Consider the following 25749-nt stretch of genomic DNA (forward strand, 5'->3'; position numbering starts at 1 on the left):
AACAGATAGGAGTTATTTCTGTGCACTGAAGAAACATGGGCAAAACAAAGTTAAGTAAATGATAGTAAGAGATACACACCAGTCTTAAATTATAGGGTAAAGTGTGTATCTTCATTGGAAAATGCACTTTAAATGTGATGATTTGCAACTTTGTGGTTACTATAATTTAAATGTTTTGAAAAGACAAAGACCCACAATTTTTCAGCTGTCTAAAACAAATTTTAAAATGCCATTAAGTAACGCTACCGCTACTGTTAACGGGCATGTTGATTTTTGTGCCGTTCATGTAAAATTCGTATGAATTTTCTTTCACGTCTTCTTTTTTCATCAGATTATAGAATGACTAAGGTCTAGTGCCTGTTTCACTTCCTCGATTATTTGCTTTATCCACCACAATAATCGTTTACACATTTCAAACCAAGGGGAAAATCAAGCATGCCTGGGAGAATTTTATTAAGGTTTTTTCTCTTCTTTTTTTCTGCTTTGAGATACTTTATGATACTTTTTTAAGTGAAAAATTTATCTTCTTCAAAAAACTTTCTTGAGCTTAACAATATTTTCCCGTTTTTTCCCATTTCTTACTTAATAGGCTGAATATTAAAGATTAATCGGATGTCAGAGGGTACATAAGCACAATGCCAGGGCTGCAGCTGGGAAAACAAGAGAGAACATGTTTTTACATCAGGAAACTTTATGTGTTCCCAGCGATAGGGATGAATTGGGCAAAGAGTGTCAGGTTGTGGAAATTTACTCAAATTATAAGGATATGCCTATCTTAATTATAATATCACTAACTGAAGAAATAGGAGAGTCTAATAGTGAGAGATAGTTGAAAATAAAATACATGCCTCTCGAAGTTCCAATATTTTCCCTATCTTCCATCCTCCCCCCACAGCCTGCCCAGCCTGACCAAACTGCCTCTTGGGATGGCACTCTTGAGCACTACTTATTTAGTGATTTCACCAAGACTCTTGAAGTCTGTGGCCTCATTCCTGGCCAAGATATTTTAGCCTTTCCTTTCTTTGCTGTACACTTTAGTTTAGGTGTAACTTGGTCAAAATGGGTGAAATTTGACCTGTGTCCAGTACTGTATATAAATGAAAAAGAATAAAGAGCAAATGACAATAGTCACAGAGTAAATTCCAGAACGGACATTTACTGAGACGACACTGATCATCTGTGAAGGCACGCAGATTGTCCAACAAATCAAACCTGAGACCTGGCTCCTCTTTCATGCATACTATCTGGGTGGAATCCCAAGAAAAGGGTATGAGATAAGTGCAGGATTTTGGTTAATAAAATAATTAAAAAAAAAACTATTCATAAATAGCTGAAGTCTCAGGAAAAGAAAGTAAGAAGCTTTAATAAAGGTAAGAAAAATGGAATGGAGGTTATGGGGAGAAAGAAGTACACTGGAGAAGATACCCTTGTCCAAATCTTTTTAAAAATTACACTACTAATGACTTTTATTATTCTTATCACCATCCTTATGTTCACAGTGGGAGCCAGATGAAACCCAAAATAGTTAAGCGACTTGCCAGAGATCCTAAGATCAGACCTACAGGCATTAACATAGAGAAGAAGTAATTTAAATTACTTATAAATCAATAGAAATCAAATTCTTTTTTCTTTTTAATTTCCTGAAAATTTTCAGTTTCCCTAATGGTGACCTTAATGAAAGATAAGTATTAAGATTTATTAAGGTACGCGATACCATTTTGTTTCTTACTCTCTAAGAAACAAGCTGGTGAATTCTCAGTTCCCGCACTCAGTAAACACAGACTGAGCACCTGCCCACGAGAGGCACCCCTAGTGCCCCATGGGAGACGAGCTCATGCAGGTCAGTAGCAGTCACAAGGAGCTTACAATCTAGCAGAGGCCAGGACACAGCACGGAGAGGAGAACCCGTCCAGTTGCATGTCCTGTTTGGGTCGAGTCCGGTGCAGAGGCTTCCAGCTGTCCCCTCCATAACTCTCCTCTGTTCGTCTTGATCTGGACACACGGCCACCCAGAACAAACCCTATGCTGCCCAGCCACCTTAGTGGTCTGGTGTCATCATGTAAGTTCTAGTCAACAGCTGTAAGAAGAAATATGGCTGCTTCTAGAAACCTCATGTACGAGAAAGCTGGTGCATGCTCTCTGCCTTTTCTTTTACTTGCCACCCCCTGCCCCCCACTCCCCTTTAAAATATGGGTATGATTAGAGGAGCTGCATCCCTGACACTGAAGGCAAGGGCCACACCCTAGAGAAGCGGAGTAGAAAGCCCCAAGGTGCCAGGGGCCCTGAGCCCTTTGTGGAGAACAGCTGCAGCACCTGAGCTTCCAACCTGTGGGCTTTTACAGGAGAGAGTAATTATACTGCATTCTGGTTTAAGCTATTTTGGGGAGGGGGGTGTTATGATTTGCAGTCAAGCCTAATCCTCGTTAATGCAATTGGTAAAATGCAAGCACCACACATGTGGGCAAGATCGACAGATAACACCTACATGGAGTGGGTTAGGGAAGAGGTAGCATTAGAGAAATGTGTAAAAGGCTGCGTAAGATTTAAGGATGGGGAGAAACACATCAGGGATGAAAGGGAGGGTGTTCCAGCAGGAAAAAAAAAAAAACCCTCAGCATAAAACACGTCTCTGAAATGTAAGAGTTCTATCTATGGGGTATTTGGGAAACATGAAATAGATTGGTAGGAATAAAATGATGGTTTCAGGCTGAAGATGTGAGGCTAGGGCAGATAGTGGATTATTCTGAAAGAGCAATGCAAAGAATATGGATCTCATTCCTTAAATAGCAGGAGTATCATGGTGGCCTCAGACCGTGCCTCTCAGAGCGCCAACTGCAGGGGGCATTACGGGCGGGCGTCTCTAGGGGCGGTGTTCTAGATCCCGGGACCCCCGCCCCCTGACGCACCGAGGCCACGCCTCCCGCGGCTGCTTCTCGATGAGGACTGAGCCCAGAGGGATACGAAGGCAGGCCCAGTTGTGGGAGATTTGGGCTTCTTCGGACAGGAGACCGGCTAGAGGACTACCCAGAAGTCTTGCCACCCTCACAACTGCCCGGCTGTCCAAAACACTCCTTCCTTCTTCACCCACCTCCACACACTCTCTCACTCTTCACTGAAGTACAGTTGACACACATGTTAACCTTAGTTTCAGGTGTACAACATAGGATTCAGCAACTCTGTGTTCCGCTGCGCTCACCACAAGCGTAGCTACCATCTGTCACCATACATCGCTGTTACGGTACCACTGACTGTATGTCCTATGCTGGACCTTTCTTCCCCATGACTTACTCATTCCATAACTGCAAGCCTGTGTCTCCCACTTCCCTTCACCCCTTTTGCCCATCCCTCCACTCCCCTTCTTTTCCCTCTTTTTTCACTCTAGGTCAGACTTGTGGCGGGGGGGGGGGGGGGGTCCACGGCTCTTTTAGCTCTGTCCCCTTTTATCCTCACAGGGCATTTCCCCTAATAAATTTCTTGCACATATAATCCATTCTTGGCATTTGCTTCTTGGAGGACTTGGGCTAATTCCGACACCTAAAGCATTCTGCACCGCTATCAGGGGAATGTACATGAGTATACCCTGGGGAAGACAGGGACATGGAGCTGGGGCTCACGGAGAAATTTTTGTGCTTTAGAACTAAATGGGAATCATTGCAGGCTATGTAAACCAAAGACAAAAAACACATCAGAGACATGGAAATAACAGGCAACACTGACTTAGTACTTACTATGTGCCAGAAATTTTCCGAAGCATTTTGTGTGCATCATCTCATTTAGACCTTACTACAATCCTGCTATCAGTATCCCCATTTTACAGACGAAGAAATTGAGGCTTTGAGAGGTTAATTCATTTACAAAACGCCCCACAGCTAGTAAGTGGCGGAACTTAAATTTCAATCAGTCTGACTTTAGACTCTACACTCTTTTCCTACTCAGTATGCACAGTTCTTTTTTAAAGTAGTAAAAACCTTTTTACTACTTTTTACAGTGTCACTAGTATATATATTCCAAGAAAGTGAGCTTAAAGAATTAATTCTATGCATTTGTCATTTTATGATAAAAATGTTCATTTATAAATTAACATCAAGTTAACTGACATGGAATTACAGCACTAAACTATCATTTTTTCCTTCTAATTGGGTGGCTCTTATGAACTGAAGCACAGAAACTCCAAAACCTCCCACCATCTGGAAATGAGCTAGCTTTCCTTCTGAAATTTATAGGCAACGCAAGTCCCAAATGTCTTCCTGTGCTTTATCTCACTGACGATGTGATTCTGATGATTATGTATAATGTTCACCCTGAATATTTATTTTTTCGTTTTACACTTAACATTGCAAATCTGTCTTCAATGTGTTATTTTAATTTATGAAGGATAATTAGTGGGTTGGTCGGACAAATGCCAAGTGAGCAATGCTTTTCAACTGAAATGACTGGTCTAAAAGAATGATTTGCTTACTGCTGACATCATAAAATTGCCTAGCATTTCATCTCATGGGAGAGTGTTTGGATTGGCAAAGTGTTTAAGGATGAGCATCGAAGAGTCTTGAATTCTATCAATAACCAATTTCAGCAATGTAATAAAGAGTCTGCTGGTAAAGTGGCAATATCAGTTTAGTCCTTTGTCAAAATGCTGAAGTCACTACACATCATTTTTAATTCAGAGGTTTGGCAAAATTAGGCTTAATATCTAATGTTTATAAAAATAATAAAAAATATTTACATCACTTAAAGACCTTTTATTGTGTCATTAGTATAAAGGCTAAGTTTAAAATGTTTAGCTGAAGGGTGCCTGGGTGGCTCAGTCAGTTAAGCATCTGCCTTCAGCTCAGGTCATGATCCCAGGGTCCTGGGATTGAGCCCAGCATCGGGCTCCTTGCTCAGCAAGTAGTCTGCTTCTCCCTCTGCCTGCCACTCCCCCTGCTTGTTCTCTCTCTCTCTCTCTCTCAAATAAATAAATAATAAAATCTTAGGAAAATTTTTTTAAATAAATAAAATGTTTAGTTGCTATAAGGCATTAGTGAATACTTTTAAACACTGTAAAATTAGTTGATGAAGCAGTTACAATGATCCATTACATTACTCTCTTTTAAGGTAATCACCCTGAACTATTTAGCCTTTATAAAAATATCTTTATACAAGACTATCTTGGAATGATTAAAAAAATAAATGGAAAAATACCTTTCATTTTGTCTACAGAAAGGGAACATAGTATTCGTCAGAAATAAATCAGACTATACTTTTTTTTAATGCATATTTACCAGTAGAGGTCACTATCACACCAAATAGCCTTGTTCGGCTACCATTAGAAATTAGAGGATCAGGCTGAATTTGTAATAAAATCAAAATACCTATACATAAAATGTAATTATATAGACTTATGCTGCTGTACAAATATTCAAAGGTAAATGTAGATAACTCAACATTTTAAACTTTTTCTTGATCTTACTTTTTTAAATCAAGTATAATATATGGTGTTACATTAGTTACAGGTGTACAATATAATGATTCAACAATTCCATATGCTTCTCAGTACTCATCAAGATAAGTGCACTCCTAATCCCCTTTATCTATTTCATCCATCCCCTTAGCCACCTCCCCTCTGGCAAACACCGATTTATTCTCCGTATTTAAGATTCTGTTTTCTGGTTTGTCTCTTTTTTATTTTGGTTGTTCATTTATTTCTTAAATTCCATATATGGTCATTTTATATCATTTATATTATATGTTATTTTCATATCATTTATATCATATATCATTCCATCATTTTATACTTTTAATATACAGTATCATACCTATGGACATATGTAAACACATTAAATATATGTCTATATTTATATATGTAGCAATTCATTATGCAATCTGAAAAGTAAAAGAATCAAATATTTACATGTGTCTTATCTAGAAGCTTTCTAAAACATTATAAAAAGCAACAAAAATGTTATGGTATCATAAAATCAAAATTATATTGCTGTTCTTCCTAGGAATAAGAAACTTCATTACTGGGCGCCTGAGTGGCTCAGTTGGTTAAGCGACTGCCTTCGGCTCAGGTCATGATCCTGGAGTCCCGGGATCGAGTCCCGCATCGGGCTCCCTGCTCGGCAGGGAGCCTGCTTCTCCCTCTGACCCTCCCCCCTCTCATGTGCTCTCTGTCTCTCTCATTCTCTCTGTCTCAAATAAATAAATAAAATCTTTTTAAAAAAAAAAGAAACTTCATTACTGATTTAGGCAGGAGATACCAGCATTTAAAAGGGATATACACATAATCACCAAGACATGGGCTTATTATCATATACTCAAAAAGGACTCGATACTAACTAAAACTAAATGTCCAATATGCCAGAAAACACAATGGCACACAGAGGGGCTTAGGAAAGAACACACATGGAAATGGGACAGATACTTGTCATGACCAGCAATGCCAAGAGGGAAGCAGGCGTCGGCTACTCAATTTAACTTTGTGAACGAAAAACTCCAGGTACCAGAAAAATTTCTAGAGATAACATGGTTTATCTACTTTTACCTATGCACCCCAGGCCCAAGTCAGCAAAAAAGGCCTAAGTCAGGTGTACCAGGGGTCAAATGAATTCCCCAGCTGCCCCCAAGTTACATCTGCCCCTTTGCTAATTCCTCAAATTCTTTTAATCAGAGAAAACGTATTTCATTGTATCAGACTGTTAAAATAATAGTCTAGAAGTAATGAGTCTTGATTTACATAGAATCACTTAACCAACTAAACTTTAAGTCACTATGGTCAACGGTATCTCCATCTTGCTGAGGGAAGACATAAGAGGATAGAACACGTGAGAGAGGATGAGGGGAAGAGGAAGAGGATGGAAGACAGGTCTGCAGGCCTCACACTGATCCCGGGGGTCAGTCTTAAGAGGGTTTGAACAAAACCAGCTGTCCACTGAAGTATTCTGTTCTTGAAGATAGCTGTAAACTCAGGCAATTGTGCTTTGCAATTCTGCTTTACATGATCTACAGAAATGATTTTCATTTTGTTTCCAATTTTTCATTACAACAATTTTCTTCCAATTTTTTATTAACATTTTGAAATATACAAAAAAGTTGAAAGTAATATCCCACTCTAGATTCAACAATTTTTAATGGTTTTACCAATTTGTTTTATCTACATATGTTTGTGTGAATATACTTATTTGTTTAAATATATGAAATTTAAATATATTTACTTATTTATCTTTGGCTGAACCATTTTAAAGTAAGGTGCAGACATCCTAATATTTCATCCTTAAATACATCAGGATGAATCTCCTAAAAATAAAAAGTTTCCTACTAACCACAGTATCTTTTTATTTCCAAAGAAAAGTAACAGTAACTCCCCATCAACCATCTACTATCCAGTCCATACTCACATTTCCAATTGTTCTCAAAAACTGTTCATTGATAGTTGTTTTAATGAGAATCCAACCAAGATTTATGCATTGCGTTTGGCTATTATGTCCAAGATAGTCCTTCCCTCCATTTTGTTCAAGGACACTGATTTTTTTAAAAGACCAGGCCAGTTATCTTATAGAATGTTCTACAGTTTAGATTTGTCAGAGGTTATTTTTAAAGCACCACTACCAAAGAGCTTGGTTACTGAGGACTGTGCTAATTGCAACACTATCCACTAAATGAAATAATGTTCCAATAGGTCAACTGTAGTGAAAAAAATATGAAACTTTAATATCAAATAGGAAAGTTAAGACAATGTTCTATTTCCATGATCATATGAAGCTTTTAGATAAACATCAATAATTAGGGATAAAATAATTTGAGACAAATGATTGTAGGAAGTGAAATAATTTGAAACAAATGAACAATGAAAATTATTTATTTTTATTAAGGGTGAAAAAGGGAATCTGAAAAAGAACATTTGGTAGTTTACTCTAAATCCTTTCTAAAGTTCTTCAAAAAGCACAAATAAAATTGGGGAAATGATATCCCTGACCTCAATCATATCAATACTTTGTATTATTATCCACGTGATAATTAACAACAAAAAATTAATACAAATTTTTAAATTACAAAAAACATGACAAGGAAATGAACTGCAATAGAGATCTGATTTGATTCTAGCCATCGGGTATATGTATTGGTGTGACTGGGTTCATAGGCTTCCTTCTATTATTAATTAAATCCCTGTGGCTGATTCCAAACCACAGCAGACTCAAAGAGAAGTCTGTTCAAAAACCTATCAAATTTCCAGTGAGGGTCCAATATGCAGTGAAACATGTAATTTCAATACAGACTTATGGATCTTAAATGAGCCAGTTCACAAAAATACCATACCCAGGCCTATACTAATTTGGACACCATTCACTATATTAGCACTTCTCTTCTAGGTCAACTGTAGGGGGAAAAAGTCCTGGAACTCTGTCATCAAATAGTACAGTATTTTTCACAAATAAAATTATTGATGGTCGGAGGGAAGCAGCCTGTAGCTTCTACGTCTTAAACAGGTCATACAATAAACAGTTTAGCCAGCATTACATATACTGGCTTAAACAATGTGGGGGTTATGGGGTGTCAACACCCTACATAGTCAAAAATCTGCATATAACTTTTGTCTTCCCCAAAACTTAACCAATAGCCTACTGTTGACCAGAAGACTTACCGGTAACATATACAGTTGATTGACATATATTTTGTATGTTATATGAATTATATATTGTATTCTTACAATAAAGTAGGCTAGAGAAAAGAAAATGTTACTAAGAAAATCATTTAAGGAAGAGAAAATACATCTATAGTAGTGTACTATATTTATTTAAAAAAAAACCCATCTCTCAGTAGACCCACACGGTTCCAATCGTGCTGTTCAAGGGTCAGCTTACTTGTGATAAAGACAGAGAATGAATTATTTTACCTTGTTAAAGTATCTGACGATTTTTCTAATTCCTCACACTCCATGTGAAACACACTAGAAAAAGAATCCTGAAAACAGAGCAACAACACAGACTGAGAAGTAAGTTTGACAATGTGATGAAATCTATCTAGATACACACGCGCGAGTCGGTGGAATTGACGGAAGACACCAATACTTGTGATATTTTTTGAACTTATTCTCAGACTGAGCTGACACAAGTACTCACTGCCTGACAGCCTCAAGTCTGCTTCCCATGTTCTTACTGTTTCCGAGACTCACCTGCAAAAATGCTCATTTGCGTATTACTTGGTTTTTGTTTTTCTAGCCGGTGCTAATGAATATCTTAGCTTCAAATTTTCTCCGTATTTATTCAAAATCCTCATGTTTTAGCTTTTATGCATACATTGGTTGCTGTTGTTAGATCTTTTTAAAAGACATGCAATTCAGTAATATTTTATGAATACTTAATGAAAATAATTGTGAAGATTTTAGCAACATAGAGAAGTACTTTGAAATTACATTAAAAAACAGAATACATATTCATACCCATGCTGTATTTACAACTGAATAAAGAATTGGAGGGAAACACAGAAATAAAACAATGATATTAGTTTAATTTGGGGAGGGAAGAACTGAGTACTGTATTTTTCTTGCTTACATTTGGATTTTTGCTCATGTTGCTGAAATAATTTTAATCAAAAAGTTATAATTATAAATGAACATCAAGTCACTTGAGTCCTAAAATTAAGTTAAAAAGTGAGCAAAATATATAAACGGCATATAACTGAGCTATACTTCAAAGCACCAGGGATCCAAGTCAGTTGCTGACATGATAGATGGTAACTGGTAAAAGCATAAGCTGAATGTTAATTAAAGTGATATTTAAGTTGTCTAAAAAAGGAGTGCCGTACATATAACTTTCAAAAATTAAATGCTAAAGAACAGGTCACAGAGCAGAAATTGTAAATTGACTTACTGCATTAATGAATTCTGACCTGAACTTTAAAAGGATAGCTACTTGTAATCATGTCCATATTGAAGACTTTATAACTGATTGAAAATATGAAATAATATCTATGAGAATACTGATTACCTTATAGCACAGTAAATTCTCATTTGATAGCCAGTTAATGAGAATTAGACACGCACGCACGCACATACACACAAAATAATTGAGATAATGAGTCATATAGTACAGTCTTACTATCTAAACCAATTTTTAAAATTTCAATATAAGTATTATGTATCTTTTATTATTCTACTTTCCAAAAACCCATCAATTCAGATATCATATATGGATTACAATTGACCACACAGTGATGGGTGATCCCCACTCTCTTTCCTAACCCACCAATGAAGAGCCTTTTCTCAGGGTCTAAAGGAAAAAGAAAATAAACAATGACATCAAAAAGAAATATCCCAGGAACAGTGGTTCATAAGTTAAAAAGGGAAAAAACTGCATAAAGGAAAACTGCCTTAGGCCAGGAGCTCTGATTCTAACCGCAACCTCAATTGGCCTGTCTAGAAGTAACCAGCACTCAATGAGAACACTCCATCTTTCCACACACATCTGTTCCTTTATGTTACACAGCAATGGATTGAAATCTACCAATTAGAACAGTTAGTGGTTTTCCAGTGTTGGTAAAGGACTTAGGACTAATAGGCACCTTTAATAATACTGCCTCTATTGGGCCATGCCTCTTGGTTTCTAAACAATTTCTGATAAAAAGAAAGTTTTTTCCCAACCCATTCAGAATGGGGGTCTACTTGCTCAGAGCAACCAGGGCACCACTATTCCTGACCACAAAAGGTCTGCATACTGTAATGACAATGTATTTCTCCATCAAGGAAGTGTAGACATTGACAAAAACAGCACACAGACATTCCCAAGGTAACCACTCAGTGGAGGGACACAAAGGTGAATGGTGCTTTGAAGGCATCCTCCAACCTCACCTCTACCCGCTTTCAACCAGAACAGCTCATACTCTGATTGGCTTTGCATACACAACCATATACAGTTGGGGTTCAGAGAGATCTGAGGCTAACATGAGGTTTAAAAGCAGCGCTTTAAGGAATATAATTTCTGTCTTTCTAAAAATAAAAAAATCATACTCTGTACTCACGGAGCAATCTTCATCCACTATGAAAATGGTGCATTTCTGCACCTGCATGAAAGAGATAATAGTGGCAGCTATTTTCTTTAGAATTACTTCTAATGATTGTTGTTCTTCAAAAATTAAGCTAGCAAGGTCAAGCAGCACCTAGACAGGAAAATTTAGAGCTTATTACTTAATAATTACCTGCAATTATTAAAGCAATACAATGATTTATATAGTTTATAAGTTATTTATTTATAATCTAACAAGTTACAGCCAAGTTTGCATTCAAGTATTAAATATGTAAGTCTCTGTTTACCAAGAGAGCTTCCGTATTGACTGTTAGTACAACGGTTACAATCAGACTCTAAAACCAGAGTTATCAGTTTTTAATCCTGCCTTCCCTTCCTGTGAGCTTTGGACGGAGGGCCAGTTCCTTAAAAATGGGGATAACAGGGCGCCTGGGTGGCTCAGTTGGTTAAGCGACTGCCTTCGGCTCAGGTCATGATCCTGGAGTCCCAGGATCGAGTCCCGCATGGGGCTACCTGCTCAGCAGGGAGTCTGCTTCTCCCTCTCCCGCTCCCCCCTCTTGTGCTCTTTCTCTCTCTCAAATAAATAAATTAAAAAAAAAAAAATGGGGATAACAGTAAAAGTAATACCAAATCACAGGACTATTGTGAGGACTAAATAAGCAAACATTTATAAAGCATTTTGAACAGCATCTGATACATAAAACACACTGACGTTGCTATTGTTCCCAACTTCTGAGATCAACATTTATCAGCATTTTCACATAGCACAGTAAATATTGTCCAAAACAGACAAAGTTTTTAGAGCTCCTTTTGTGTTTTTCCTGGTAATTTCATTTTCCTTTGAATTCCACAGAATTTCTTCTAATCTCACAAAAATATTTGTGTGATGAGGAGGAAGAAAGGGTATCACAGAAAATTGACTGGAGGAGCTACTATCCTAGCTGAGGCCTGAGAGATAAGCAGGAATCGTTCAGGTAAAGTGCAGAAGGGAAATATTTCAGTCAAAAACAACTGAATTGAGAGACAGTAGCAGACCGCATGTTTTGATCAAGTTTTAAGAGAGAATCTAGAGTGTAAAGAGGAGAGCTGGGGAGATGAGATGGCAGAGTCAAGTGGAGAAAGAACCTCAAAAGCCCTGTGTGTCTTTAGAGGCACCTTGGGCTGTGACGGACTGCAGGAAGAAAGTGACAGGCTTGCAGCTGTGTTTGTAAAAACGGGGACTGGATTAATGGGTGGCGAGAATGGAGCAGGGAGAACAGTTAGGAAGATACTGCAGTCAAAGGCAATGGAAGATCCAATATCTTATTAGCACAAGTTCTAGAAAGAGAAAATGGGATTATCAAAGAAATAATGAAAAAGGATTATATAAAATGGAAGAGCTTAAGTCTCCAGATGGAAAGGGATGACCAGTTACCAGCATGATGAATGAAAAAAAGAGTTATCCTATAAAATTAAGTTATAAAAGCAGAGAGAGAAATGATCTGAAAAGCTTATAAGCAAAAACAAAAAACAAAAGAAAACATCTACACAGAGCCAAGAATCAGAACAACACGGATGCTAGTTAGAAGACAAAGCACCACTTTAAATTCTGAGAAACTGATTTTTCAATTTGGAATTTTATACCCAAAGTGGTAGGATGGTACAATAGGCATTTTCATGCTATGCAAGGACTCAGAAAGTTTACCTGATCAATATTCTTTCTCAAGTAATTATTTGAGAATGTGCTGCAGTAAAATAAGGGCATAAACTGAGGAAGAAGGAGTTATGGGATCCAGTGGATAACCAATGGAGTCCCTCTGAGGAAGCAGTGAAGGAAAATTCTATGATGACATCTATGCAGCAGGCATGGGGAGAAACAGCTTAGCTTGGAAGAGAAACAACAGAGAACCTCAATTTGGAGATCGCCAAGAAAAAGAACTCAACAGAATGCCTAAATAATGGGGCATTTGGGGGAAAAACCAACGGTATGAGGCTACACTAGAGCAAACAGTTCAAGGGGAAAAAAAAAGAATGGAATTCAGAAACATCAGGAAAAACTAAAAGTTGTATAACAAATGTAATATGAACATTTACATAGTCATGGTTCTTTTATAAACACTTTATTTTAAATCACAACTCTAGAATTAAACTAGACAAAGCTTACTAAAAGCTAACCATGGTTGTAGAACAATATATATGTTATTGTTGTGGGCAACAGAAAAAGTCCAGATGGGAAAAGCAAAGGTAAGGAGTAGCAGTTGGGAAGGAAAGATGAGGCATGCTAAGATCCTCATTTTACAAAGCATGGAATTATGAGATGATGTCTCTAGTTGATAAAGCAAGAACTAAAAGCCTTATTTAACATGACAAATGCAGTCCATTCAGTAACTTAAAACAGACATAATGATACTGGTAGGAAAAGGATAATGGCAAGTAAAGAGTGGTATAAATCAAATAACTCCACATCTGTTAAGTTAATAAATATTGTCTAACCGTGATAAAGCAACAGAGCATGGAAAATAGGAAATGGAAGTAATTATTAAAAGATACAGCTAAAATATTAACTGGATTTTTCAATCATACACATATATTACTTGGATAAAAATTTAACAACTAAAGAAGCAATTTCTATACTCTCTCTTTAGTAATCAGACTTGCCTGATTTCTCTTGTTCTCCAGCAGTGAAGTCTCATAGAGTTGAGCATTATGAAGAACAATACCACAAAATGCCAAATAAGCAGCAAAGTCCTAGAAAACAGGTAGGATAACAGCCAGATTAAGAACTGTCTACAAAACAGTCTTATATTGCCTGAAACAACAAAAGGCACTCAAAAATGTTTACAGTTGAAATAAATATTAGAAAGCCAAAGGGTACACGTTAATTCTACATGAAATTAAGAATGAATGCAAAGCAAGTGTTAGCTAACTAGCACGACAAATAGATGACAAGGATGAACAGTCTCCTTAAGTCACACATTAGTTACAAATTAACAAGGAGAAGAGGGAAGGGAGTAAGTAGGACACAGATCTCTTTATATCATTTAAATTGAAATTCACTCTATGCAAAATTTGGTGTAGTCTCTGAATGATCTTAAGAGTTGGATCTGTGTTGAAACTATATAAATAGCTTGTGACTTATTCCTGGGGCAAACGAAAGCTAACACACTTGAGAATATTGGCAATAGTAGTCTCATATAAAGTTGTATAAAATATTAACTTAAATATGTTTTAACATGGATCTGTCATCCTCATTACACTATTCTAAGGCGATATGCTCACAATTATATTAATTATTGACTAAAGTAAGTCTTTCCATGGCAAACTTTATTCACAATCATAGATTTATTTTGCCAAGAGATGATACAACCTAAGAACGCAAATCTTTCAAGAGGGGTTTACATTAATGGACTATAAACAAATGATGAACTATAAAGCCAACCTAGAACCATGTTCCCCATCAAATATTCTCAGGTGTCATTAACAGAATAGGAGACTAGATGTCTCAAACACTGATTTAAAAAGGTACTTGCTAAGTTCTGAAGCAGTTAAGACATGGGGACCCACACAAGTGCCAAATACAGCCTACACCATGGAGACAAAAATAACTCTGTCTTGTTTGAATGTCTTTCAAAAGCTCCTACTAATTTTCAGGGAGTGACTTACATAGCAACAGGCTTGAATAAGAAGAATTCATTGGGTTCCATGATATACATATAATTACATATTCAAGAAGAGAAATAATAAAACATCCTGACAGAATGAAGTTATAAACAGGTTCAGGGGCTTCCGTCCTTCCACGGAAAGCATGTCGATGTGGTGTATGGGATGTATTCCTTCAGCTTTGGATGGAAAGAGTAATAAAATAATGCTGACTGCCGCTCTTTCTGAAGCTAAATTCACATTACCCAGCCTGAATCCACACGTTGGCGCCCCACCATCTGAGTGCAAAGCTTATAAAACAGTCTGAAATTTGCTTCCCCGGGAGGCAACTCCAATTTTTAGCCAACCTGGAGTGCTGAGCGTGGAGCAATGCTTCAAGGGTTTTTACTCAGGGTTGAATTTCTTTATAGCAGTGACGAAAGGTAAATGGGATAGTTAAAATAGCGTGTCACCCTCGCGGTGGCCCCAAGACGCACACAGCCCTGGGGGAGGCGTGGCAGCACAGTGAGGATGGAGTTGGGGGGCTTCTAGGGACTGACTACCACCAGTACCCCAAAGTCAGCACTGTATTTCGCGGTAGGAAAGAGACACTTTTGAACATTTCAGATCATTTTAAAGCGTAATGGTTTTTGCAACCAACAATTTCAGGAACCGCTAATTCGAGAGGCCTATACACTATAAGGAAAACACCTCTTCCTAAATTGAGGTCACATCAGACATAAGTTTTGGTACCTTTTCATCTTTTTCGGTAAATGTCCCACCATTTCCCGATTTCTTGTTGATGGCCTGGGCTACACCAACAACCTGGGATAGGAGAAAAATGTGGTTGCTTCATTGGCTGTCATTATTGTTATAAATTCACCAAAATGTGTTTTTAAAGGAATTTCTATGTGTGCTTTAAAATAACAATAAGCTATGAAACCAAAACAAAAACGCTCAGCATTTGAACTAGTTCTCTATCATACATCCATTTTTGCTCCTAAGCATTCGAATGTTGTCAACTTCTTGGGTCCCACTATTTTTGGTTCTGTGATTTCACCCTGTGTAGTGAGAAAAGTTATTGGCAATCACATTGCAAGTGAGTATTTTTCAGGGTTTTTGGATACAAAACAAACCATCAATTTCTATCACATTCAAATTAAATCTATGAAAAACATTTTACAGTGGCTTTAAATTTATTATTTCAAATGGGCTAAAATAATGCTCTTTTACTAAAAATGAAACAGGACCCAGTGCCCAATTAGAGTGAAAAATGATTCCTAATATAGTCCAACGTCTTTTGAAAACTCTGACGTTAAAAATTATTTTAACTTCTGGAGCACTGGGTGTTATACGCGATGAATCACAGAAACTAATGATGTACTGTATGGTGACTAACATAACATAATAAAATAAAACTAAAAAAATAAAATAAAATAAATTATTTTACCTTCAACAGATTTGTTTTTGGGAAAGAAGTTTTTCTTGAAAAACCAAAACAGGAATTAGCAGGCTGAGTCTTACTTCAAATAGATCAAAGATAAACTGTATCTTGAGAAGACTGAACTAAAACTCTGTCTGAGAATAGGTTTTAAGTTTCCACAAAAGGTTTAGCAACACTGTTAAGAACTTTCTCATCTTTCTGTATGTTACTTACCTGTTTAGTTCCAATTTCAGTTGGGTTATTGCCTTAGTGTTTTAAAGACCTTCAAAACTTACCTTTTTCCCTCTTTCCTCTTATAAATTCTACTCTCTCCCTCTTTCTGTGATTTAACATCAGTGGAATAAGCTATTATCCCCTAATTGGTTACACTTTGGGAATATAAAGTCCTTCGTTTTGTGTGTATGGCTCATCCTTTTTTTCTTAGCTCGTTCTAAGTTCCTTGGCTCTCAGAATAGGGTATTAAATTCCCGCTAGGATAGCAGAAAAGGAAGGGGAAATGGATTCTTGCCTGATGTAGTTTTCTGGTCTTCTTAACACCTGTCCTCCATGCCCCATGCAGAGTAAAGAGATGTTAAAAAAAAAAAAAAAAAAGCAAATTCTCCGATTATCCTGTACCTTTTTAATTGTCCTTAGTTCAACTCTCCCTTATTTTTGTACACTCTTTAGCTCTTGAAAATGGCTAACAGATTTCTAGATGCTCCAATCTCATGGACTAAATGCATACAAAAACTTTTGTCTAAGGTAAAAAACGTCTGTATTGCAGATAACCATGTTCACTTGAGTATAACTGAAAGGAGGCACCTGAGGGTCACTGGGATCTGATACACAGTGGAACCAGTATAACTTGGTTATTTCAAGTGTTCATTCATTCACCCAACAGATATTGAGGTGCCCATATGTACTGAGGAGTGATAAAAACTGGGAGAAAGACTACTCTGAAAGAGCTCAGAGTCAAGAACAGGTGATACCTAAACATACACTGAAAGCCCATGGGATGATCAGTTTGATGGTTCAGATGCCCACAAACTGCTAAGAGCACAGAAGAGGGCACATAATATGGTTCAAAGAGGCAGCTTCTCAGAAATGATAACATTTGAATTTTTGTCTTTAATAAATGGTTTTATAAAAGAAAGACTTAAATTTTAAATCTTCAATTTAAGGAAGATAAGTTTACAAACAGATAAAAAGACACTGATGCAAACCTTCTCAGATAATTACACAGTATAAAAAATTATGTACTGATGTGCTCTCATACATGGAGCTGTGTGAGGCAAGTGTTGGGCAAGAAAGTGAAGAGAAAGTTCCTGGTCATTCAAAAATATAAAGACACAAAAAGCTAGCTATTTATTAAATGGTAACCAATCAAACTGTATTAGCATTTTAGTCGATCATGACGTCACCATAAATTGACAGTGGGATGACAGTTAATTTCCAAATCTTAAAAGAAAAGAGGAGAATCACCTGCATTATGTATTTTCTGAAATCAGGACTAGTAAAAGTAGTAACGATGGTCAGTTTAGATCACTAGAGTCCCTTGAGAATGAGGGCTGAGCCGGTGTGGGCCCAACAGGGCACCGTGGTCCCAAGGCTGCAGGCTACAGATACCCTGATCTTTGGACTGCTGGGGGTGGGAGGGGAGAGGATGGGAGAGCTGGGAGAAGCGGGGGGAATGTTTTAGGGGTGGGTCAGTAAGCAGAACCAAAGCATGGCCTGTTCTCAGTGGGTCGGCAGCTACTTCATTTAAGAAGAGCACTTCAACCAAGGCTTCTTTGGTACACTGGGATGATCCCTTCAGCTCTCCCTTTATTAAAACTTGCATGCCAATTTCAACTTCGGTTTCAATCTGCGTGTTTGACACTCAAGACCATTTATATGGTAGGCATTTTTCTAACTATGGGCTGAAAAGTTTTCTCTCTGGTTAAAAGAATAATGTCCTTAAAACCATACTAAAAATCAGCCATTATTCACAATTTTCAACCAACCCAACAGTCTTCACACAGTTCAGTAACAATTTTCCATTCTGGAATTTCTTTAGTTTTTTTTTTTTTTTTTAAGATTTTATTTATTTATTAGAGAGAGAGAGATTGAGAGCACGAGTGGGAGGAGGGGCAGAGGGAGAAGCAGACTTCCTGTGGAGCAGAGAGCCTGATGCAGGACTCAATCCCAGGACCCTGGGATCATGACCTGAGCTGAAGGCAGATGCTTAACCAACTGAGCCACCCAGGCGCCCATGGAATTTCTATCAGATTCATCTTTCAAACCTGCCTATTCCTCCTTCTCCTCCTTCTTTTTCTGTTTTGAGAGAGAGAGAGAGAGAGTGTGTGTGTAGCCGGGGGGTAGGAGGGGAGGGGCAGAGGAAGAGAGAGAATCTTAAGCAGACTCCATGCTGAGTCCAGAGAATAAGGCAGGGCTCAATCTCACCACCCTGAGATCATAACCTGAGCCGACATTAAGAGTCAGAGGCTCAAACGACTGAGCCACCCAGGCACCCTCCTCCTTTTCCTATAAATACTAGTACTTGATGTCCTTCATCTCTTTGAACATACTTAATTTTGCCTGTAAGTTCATCTTTAGCAGGGACTGTTTTCCACGGAAGTCCCATGTTTCCTGAGTCATGAAGTGTCCATGCACAGTGACTTCCTGTTCATCTTGGCACTGTCCTGGGGGTATGAATTTGAACCCCATACCTACGTATGGCACAGTCTTGTGCTCTTAAAGTTCACAGGTGTCTCCTCTTTCTCTCACAGCAGTAGTCAGGAGGCAAGCTTCCTTGAGGCTTCTCCTGGCTCCTGATGCAGTTTGCTAGGCCCAGTTTCATGAATGAAACCATCATTCATCTAGGCTTCACCTCCCTGCCTCTCTCCTCCCCGCGCCCCAGAGTGGATGCATCCCCCGGCCTGCGGATGCTATCCCCAGACATTCATCTCCCTCCTGAATCTCAGACCTCCGTGAGCCCCTCTGGCCAGTACTCCATGCTCACGTCTCTTATCTCGGGTTCCCCTCTGTTTCTGACACCTGGGGGTTTTCCCTTTCTTGAGCTCATCTGCAATTTGTAAAATTGTTTTTGGTGAAATTTTATCTTCTACTTTTTTGCAGAATTGTGGAGGGGGATTCTTCTGCATCTGTACAGTCTGGCAAACTGACAAGAAGTCTTGTTTATGGGCTTTAAAACCTACTTTGTACCCCATGAACATCAGATCTTAACTATATTTGGATTTTTTCCTCCTAAAATTACAGCAAGATATTTACTTTTAGGCAATGTCATGGAGTGAGCATGATGGATTTTTCATCCTTTCTGGTAACCAATTATTTCTCTAACAATTTTACAGATTTCAGATATTAAAGGTTAATTTGTTTAAGAGATGATTAATTAAATATAATTGGTATTTAAAAAAATAGGCAAGTTCTTCTGAGAGAGTTATTAGACACAGAAAATATATCTAATATGTACATGTGCCTCTATCCCCAGATGGGTGACATTTTAAAAACAGCACTGAGACAAACAACAGGGAAAAACAGGACAAAAGGCATAGTGTCTGTCCAAGGTCACACAATTCAGTAAAGGATCAAAAAGAGTTTAATTCTCTGAATTTCAAGGATCCTAAGCAAAACTAGCACCCTCTGCCCTCCTTGCCTTGATTTCCTTCTTCTGTCTATTGTTCCTTTAAACAAATTAGCTCTTTGTCTTCAAAGTAACGGCTAACCATAGGTTTTTTTAAACGTCAGTTTTGAAAGGCAACTTTGACGGCAAGTGTATGTCCGACCTCATATCTGAGAGGCAAAGCGCCTGCAAGTATTAGCTTCCACATGAGAAAGCCCAATCGCACGGCCTACCTGCTGGCTACCTGGACCCTCACACGCATGTACTCCATGCTTTTTTCTTAAGCACAAAGAAGCTTCAGTTTTCTATTTTACTGGCACTTTCCACAGCATAAATGGATATTATGTCCTCACAGGGTCAAGTGTTCTTTTAGGAATGCAAAGGGCAAGACTTGACTCTCACTGAATGAACAGTGTGGAATGTGACAGCTGGTCGATTCAGGGGCAACTGATCATTGCCACAGTGAGCAATTTCTTCTTCAATTAGCAGCTGCCCCAGACGCTTACTGAGGCCATACATCAATCTCAATACTTCCTCATTCCCGATTCCAGGGGATACTCAGCATGGAGGCTAAAAGCAAGGGAGGACAGGAACAGATTCTACAAATCTCAGCTATCCCTTTCTCCCATCCGAGGACTGTCTCAATCTATAACTGAGCCTAAATCTTACTTCACCAAGAAAATGAGAATTTAATATATACAGGAGCTGGTGGAGAAGTCTCCCCAGTGCTCTTTTCAAACTTTCCCGTGACTTGGTCATTCATTCAACAAAAAATATGTTATTCAACAAGTAATCACTGAGTCTCTCATGTATCATTGTTCTAGGCAATGAAGACCCATAGTGAACAAGACAGATGGAAATCCATGGCCTCATGGCCTGACATTCTAGTCAGAGTGTTAGGCCTGGAAGAGAACCCCACCCCTACACCACCTTTTCCTCCCATTTCACAAGTAAGCAAACTGTAAGTGACACGGTTGGTATGACCAATCAGGGCTTTCTCACCTCTCTTCCAAATCCTAGGCAATTATCAAAGTATGGCCATAGTCCATGTAGTAGGCGAAATAGTATCCCAGCAAAGATGTCCTCATCTTAATCCCTGGAACCTGTGAGGATGTTACCTTAAATGGCAAAAGGGAACTTTCCAGATGCAATTAATTTAAGGATCTGGAGATGGGGAGATTATCCTGAACCATCTGGGTCCAACTGTAATCCTAAGAATCCTTATAAGGGAAAGCAAGAGGAGGGAACCAGAGTCAGAGATTTGAAGATGCTTTGCTGCAGGTTTTGAAGACAGAGAAAAGGGCCGCAGGCCAACGGATGTGGGCAGCCTCTAGAAGCTGGAAAAGGCAAGAGAACAGATTCTTCCCTTGAGACACCACATAGGAACACAGCCCTGCTGACACCTTGATTTTAGCCCAGTGAGAACTATTTTAGACTCTGGCATCCAAAACTATAAGATAATACATCTGTGTTGTTTTAAGCCACTATACTTCTGGTAGTTTTTTCCAGAGGCAATAAGAAACATACATTCCGTTAGAATCATTCTCCATTCCCTTTTCACTTTTCCTCACCCCATACTGTATCTTCTGTTTCACATCTAAATCTTCACTTTCTTTGAAAGCCCTGACATCTCATGGCTAACAACTGTTTCTCTGCCTTCAGTTGACCTTTGACACTTATGCCAAATTTATCTTCTTGGGACACTGCTTTGCACATACAAATTACTTCTTTACTCAAAACATTTTAATGTTCCATCCATCTACAGGATAAAAATGGATGACCGATTCCACATCCCCAACTTGAACAAAGATCACTTCAATGGGTCTCTAAATTAGAATGCTACAATGACCTTGTTCACATCATTCCTTGAAATAATACCTTCCCCTTTCTCTCTTGAGGCTGAGTCTACAAAAAGCTTCCTTTCAAACCCCCTGAAATTCTGTGTAGCAGTTGGGTGTGCCAGGCATTCTCATTTTTAACCTCATTTCCTCTTCTCTCATCCTGGCTCTCCAACTAGATTGTCTTCTAAGGACATGATTTATATCTATGCCTTATTGTAGCATCAGTACTTTGCTTTGTCCTGAATGCACTCAGTGCTTGATAGATATTTGTTGTCAACGATAATGGGAGAAGTGAGAGAGGGATCAAATATTTTTTAGGGTGATGTACTCACTCGACAATTCACATTAGAATAATAGTTAATTATATCTGCCCATTTTCTTTCTCTGCCATTTGCTTGATATTAAGTGGTCTCTCCACATCTGATAACTTTATGTGGCAGTAAGAAGTTTATGCTCTTAATAAGCCTTTGGTTATTAAGTTCCAGCTTAAGAGCCTAGAAGGACTTTGAGAGAGTGGGAAAGAAAAGCTTAAGACTGATTGTTTTAACATTTTAAAAATATGGAAAATCACAGAGAATAAGATAGTAAACATGAGTATCTCTGTCATCTAGAACAGTGGCAGTGTGGGGCTTGTTCAACATGGGTTGTTGGGCCTCCCCCCCGCCCGAGTTTCAGATTTAGCAGATCTGGGTTGGGGCCTGAGAATTTGTATCTCTCAGAGCACAGGCTGCCAGTCCAGAGACAAAAGACACTTTGAGAACCACTGATAAAGAACTGCTAAGTGTTAATATTTGGGGATATTTCCTTTTTTTAAAATTAAATTAAGAAAATTAAATCAGACTTTCTCTTTCCAGGCCCATTCTTCTTTCTCCTGCCCTTCCTCCCCAGAGGCAACCTCTAGCATTGCATTCTTTTTTTTTTTTTTATGATTTTATTTATTTATTTGTCAGACAGAGAAAGAGTGAACACAAGCTGGGGGAGCGGCAGGCAGAAGGCAGAGGGAGAAGTAGGCTCCCCGCTGAGCAGGGAGCCCAATGTGGGGCTCGATCCCAGGACCCTGGGATCATGACCTGAGCCGAAAGCAGATGCTTAACCGACTGAGCCACCCAGGCGTCCCTAGCAAAGCATTCTTAAGAAATATATGAATCTATAAACAAGACATAGTACTTTCATCTTTCAAAAAGGTGACTCAAATAAAATCATGTAATATGCAGAATTTTGCAACTCGTTATTGTATTCAATGTTGTTTTTCAATCAATTTCTATAGATCTGGCTCATTCATTTTATATATAATGTTGTATTGCATACCAAATTTTGTTCATCTAATCCCCAAATGACGGATGTTTGGGTTGTTTGCAATTTTTTGCTGTTATAATAAAACCATCTACAATGAACATTTCTATTGTACACATATGCAAGAGCTTCTTTGGGGAAATCTTCAGAGGGATTACAGAAATTATACCTTTACCAGCAATGCTTAAGAGTTTCTATTAACCTTACATTCTAATCAGCACCTAGTATTATCAGGCTTTTAAATCTTTGTCCATCCAATGGCCATAAAACTGTATCTCACTGTTACTTTAATTTGCATCTTCCTGATTACTAGAGAAAATGTACAGCTTTTTAATTTGTAATTGTCTACACTGGTTCTCTTCTGTGTTGCCTACGTGTATTTTTTGCCAATTTTGACCATTTTGTTGCTGTTGTTTGGCTTTTATTAATAAATTTGAGAATCAAGGGTTGATTTTTGAAGTTTGGTAAGACTGACTTTACTTGGTTGTGATCCGTTTTATCCATTTATAATAAGCACCACCATGCCTACTATTTCTCTCAAGAGGTGTTTATGGATCTTCTGAGGTTACAGACAACACGAGTATAAGTACAGGAGAGGTGGATGCTTTTAGTTTATTCTCACAGCCTGGGAGGCTAGGAAGAGGCAGCCAAGTTGAAAAGAAGCTTCGAGGAAGCTGCAAGATGTAAACAGCAACGCCCTAGGATAACTGGCATCAGAAATACATGATTAATGGCCAACGTCTCTAAGACAGTTAATAAATCTATTCCCGGCCAAAAAAAAAAAAATGCATAACGCTAACAAGTCTGCCATTTAAAAAAGGGAGAAGGAAGGGCTTGTTGTATGACAGGTGCTTTGTATCTGTTAATTCATTTAGCCTTTGGCACAACCCTTTCGGATAGATATTACAATTCTCATTTCATCACAGAGGTAGCGGATGTTCAGAAAAGTTAAATAGGAGTCCACGAATGCGCAGACACAGATGCTCTGCAGGTCTGATCCCAAACCTATGTTCTTTCTACTACTCCCCCCCCCCCCCAGGGGGAAAGTGACACCTTCACTAGTATAAAATACAGATTCTTAAGCACTTCTTTTTTGGGGGGGGGGTCTTAAACATTTATTTCAGAGAAATAATGATATATATTCACACAGATATCTGTACAGTAATGTCCATAACTAATTTTCTTTATTCTTTTTGTTTTATTTTTTTTTTTGCTTTTTTTAAAATTTTATTCTTATGTTAATCCCCATACATTACATCATTAGTTTTAGATGAAGTGTTCCATGATTCATTGTTTGTGCACAACACCCAGTGCTCCATGCAGAATGTGCCCTCCTCAATACCCACCACCAGGATAACCCATCCTCCCACCCCCCTCCCCTCTAGAACCCTCAGTTTGTTTTTCAGAGTCTATCGTCTCTCATGGTTCGTCTACCCCTCCGATTTCCCCCGCTTCATTCTTCCCCTCCCGCTACCTTCTTCTTCTTCTTTTTTTTTTTTCTTAACATATATTGCATTATTTGTTTCAGAGGTACAGATCTGAGATTCAACAGTCTTGCACAATTCACAGCGCTTACCAGAGCACATACCCTCCCCAGTGTCTATCACCCAGTCACTCCATCCCTCCCACCCCAACCCCCACTCCAGCAACACTCAGTTTGTTTCCTGCGATTAAGAATTCCTCATATCAGTGAGATCATATGATACATGTCTTTCTCTGTTTGACTTATTTCACTCAACATAATACCCTCCAGTTCCATCCACGTCATTGCAAATGGCAAGATCTCACTCCTTTTGATGGCTGCATAATATTCCATTGTATATATATGCCACATCTTCTTTATCCATTCATCTGTCGATGGACATCTTGGCTCTTTCCACAGTTTGGCTATTGTGGACATTGCTGCTATAAACATTGGGGCTTAAGCACTTATTCTTTAAAGGAATCATGAAGACCAAGGATCTTCCAGTATTGCCAAAGGCTGTATGCAAATCCCATACATATGCCTCTCTTGTTAATTCATATTTTTATCAAAAAGAATGGGACAATTTCAAAATTATAACTTTTAAGAAACAAAGACAAATCCAAAATGGCAGCTAACAGTTGTTTTTACTTTCATTATAAATCTTATGACACGTCTTCATATCCAAGAATCTCTTATGCAACATAAACAGATCCTATGTTTCAGGGATTTATAATACACTCTCAAAAATAAGTAGAATTTAAAAAAAAAAAAGCAGAATTAATCTATGGCAACAGAAATCAGAACAGTGTCACCTAAAGGTTGTGGGATATCTTAATTGGGCTGTTAGTTACACAGATGTACATACATTTGTCAAAACTCATCAAATTGGACTTTCAGATCCGTGTACTTCACTGTATACAAAGTTTAACTCGGTTTTCAAAAAGTATTCAAAAGTCTTAAAAGTAAATTTATAATTGCTGACGGTAATATGCAAGTGATGGTCCACGTACCAAGTTCCCAGCTGTCCTGGTCATGGTGAAGCAGGCAGAGGTTCTGACCATTTGCTCCGCGCAATTAGGCAGGATGGATGGTCCCCAGATAGGGCCAGGACAAATCCAGCCTCTGGGGGTCAGTAGCTGTCCTGCCCGAGGAACATCCAGTGGGAGTGGTGCCAACCTGAGACTGGGTTCCTTCCAGACAAGGGGATGCTGGGCATAATTCTTGATCCTGATGTTTATTCTCATCCCTTTGCACACAAAAAAATTCCTCTTCCCTGCCAAATACTAAACTCTGCCTCACTAGCTTTTAAGCAATGAGGTGAAGGTCCTAAATCTGGAACCATAGGAACCTTTTGCCTTCTTGTTAGACCTTTCTGTCCCTCAGTGCAGTACGGGGCCATTGTGCAAAGTCTCCTTCCATGCCCTTTAAAAACATGCCAGAGACACAAAGGTTACATAGCAGAAAAGAGCCTGCTGTCGGCAGGGTAC

At 38.4% G+C, this 25749-nt stretch overlaps 1 protein-coding gene across 7 annotated transcripts in view; it reads right to left on the reverse strand.

Annotated features, from left to right (window-relative positions):
• The window catches only part of PDE5A (phosphodiesterase 5A), a 143840-nt gene that overhangs the window by 73136 nt on the left and 44955 nt on the right, over nucleotides 1–25749 (reverse strand). For all 7 annotated transcript variants that reach the window (XR_010409508.1, XR_010409506.1, XR_010409507.1 and 4 more), the window contains exons 4-7: nucleotides 15372–15443; nucleotides 13638–13727; nucleotides 10996–11133; nucleotides 8873–8940 (exon numbers count right to left, since the gene is read on the reverse strand). Coding sequence is in view for 4 of the 7 variants with exons in the window: in XM_064584986.1 (XP_064441056.1) it covers nucleotides 8873–8940; nucleotides 10996–11133; nucleotides 13638–13727; nucleotides 15372–15443 (368 nt within the window). In the remaining 3 variants the exon portion in view is untranslated. The remainder of the gene's footprint in view (nucleotides 1–8872; nucleotides 8941–10995; nucleotides 11134–13637; nucleotides 13728–15371; nucleotides 15444–25749) is intronic.

The sequence above is a fragment of the Mirounga angustirostris genome, unplaced genomic scaffold (assembly GCF_029215605.1).
Source record: "Mirounga angustirostris isolate CCGP_5_RB_7025 unplaced genomic scaffold, mMirAng1.0.hap1 SCAF_2, whole genome shotgun sequence".
Lineage (NCBI taxonomy): Eukaryota > Metazoa > Chordata > Mammalia > Carnivora > Phocidae > Mirounga > Mirounga angustirostris.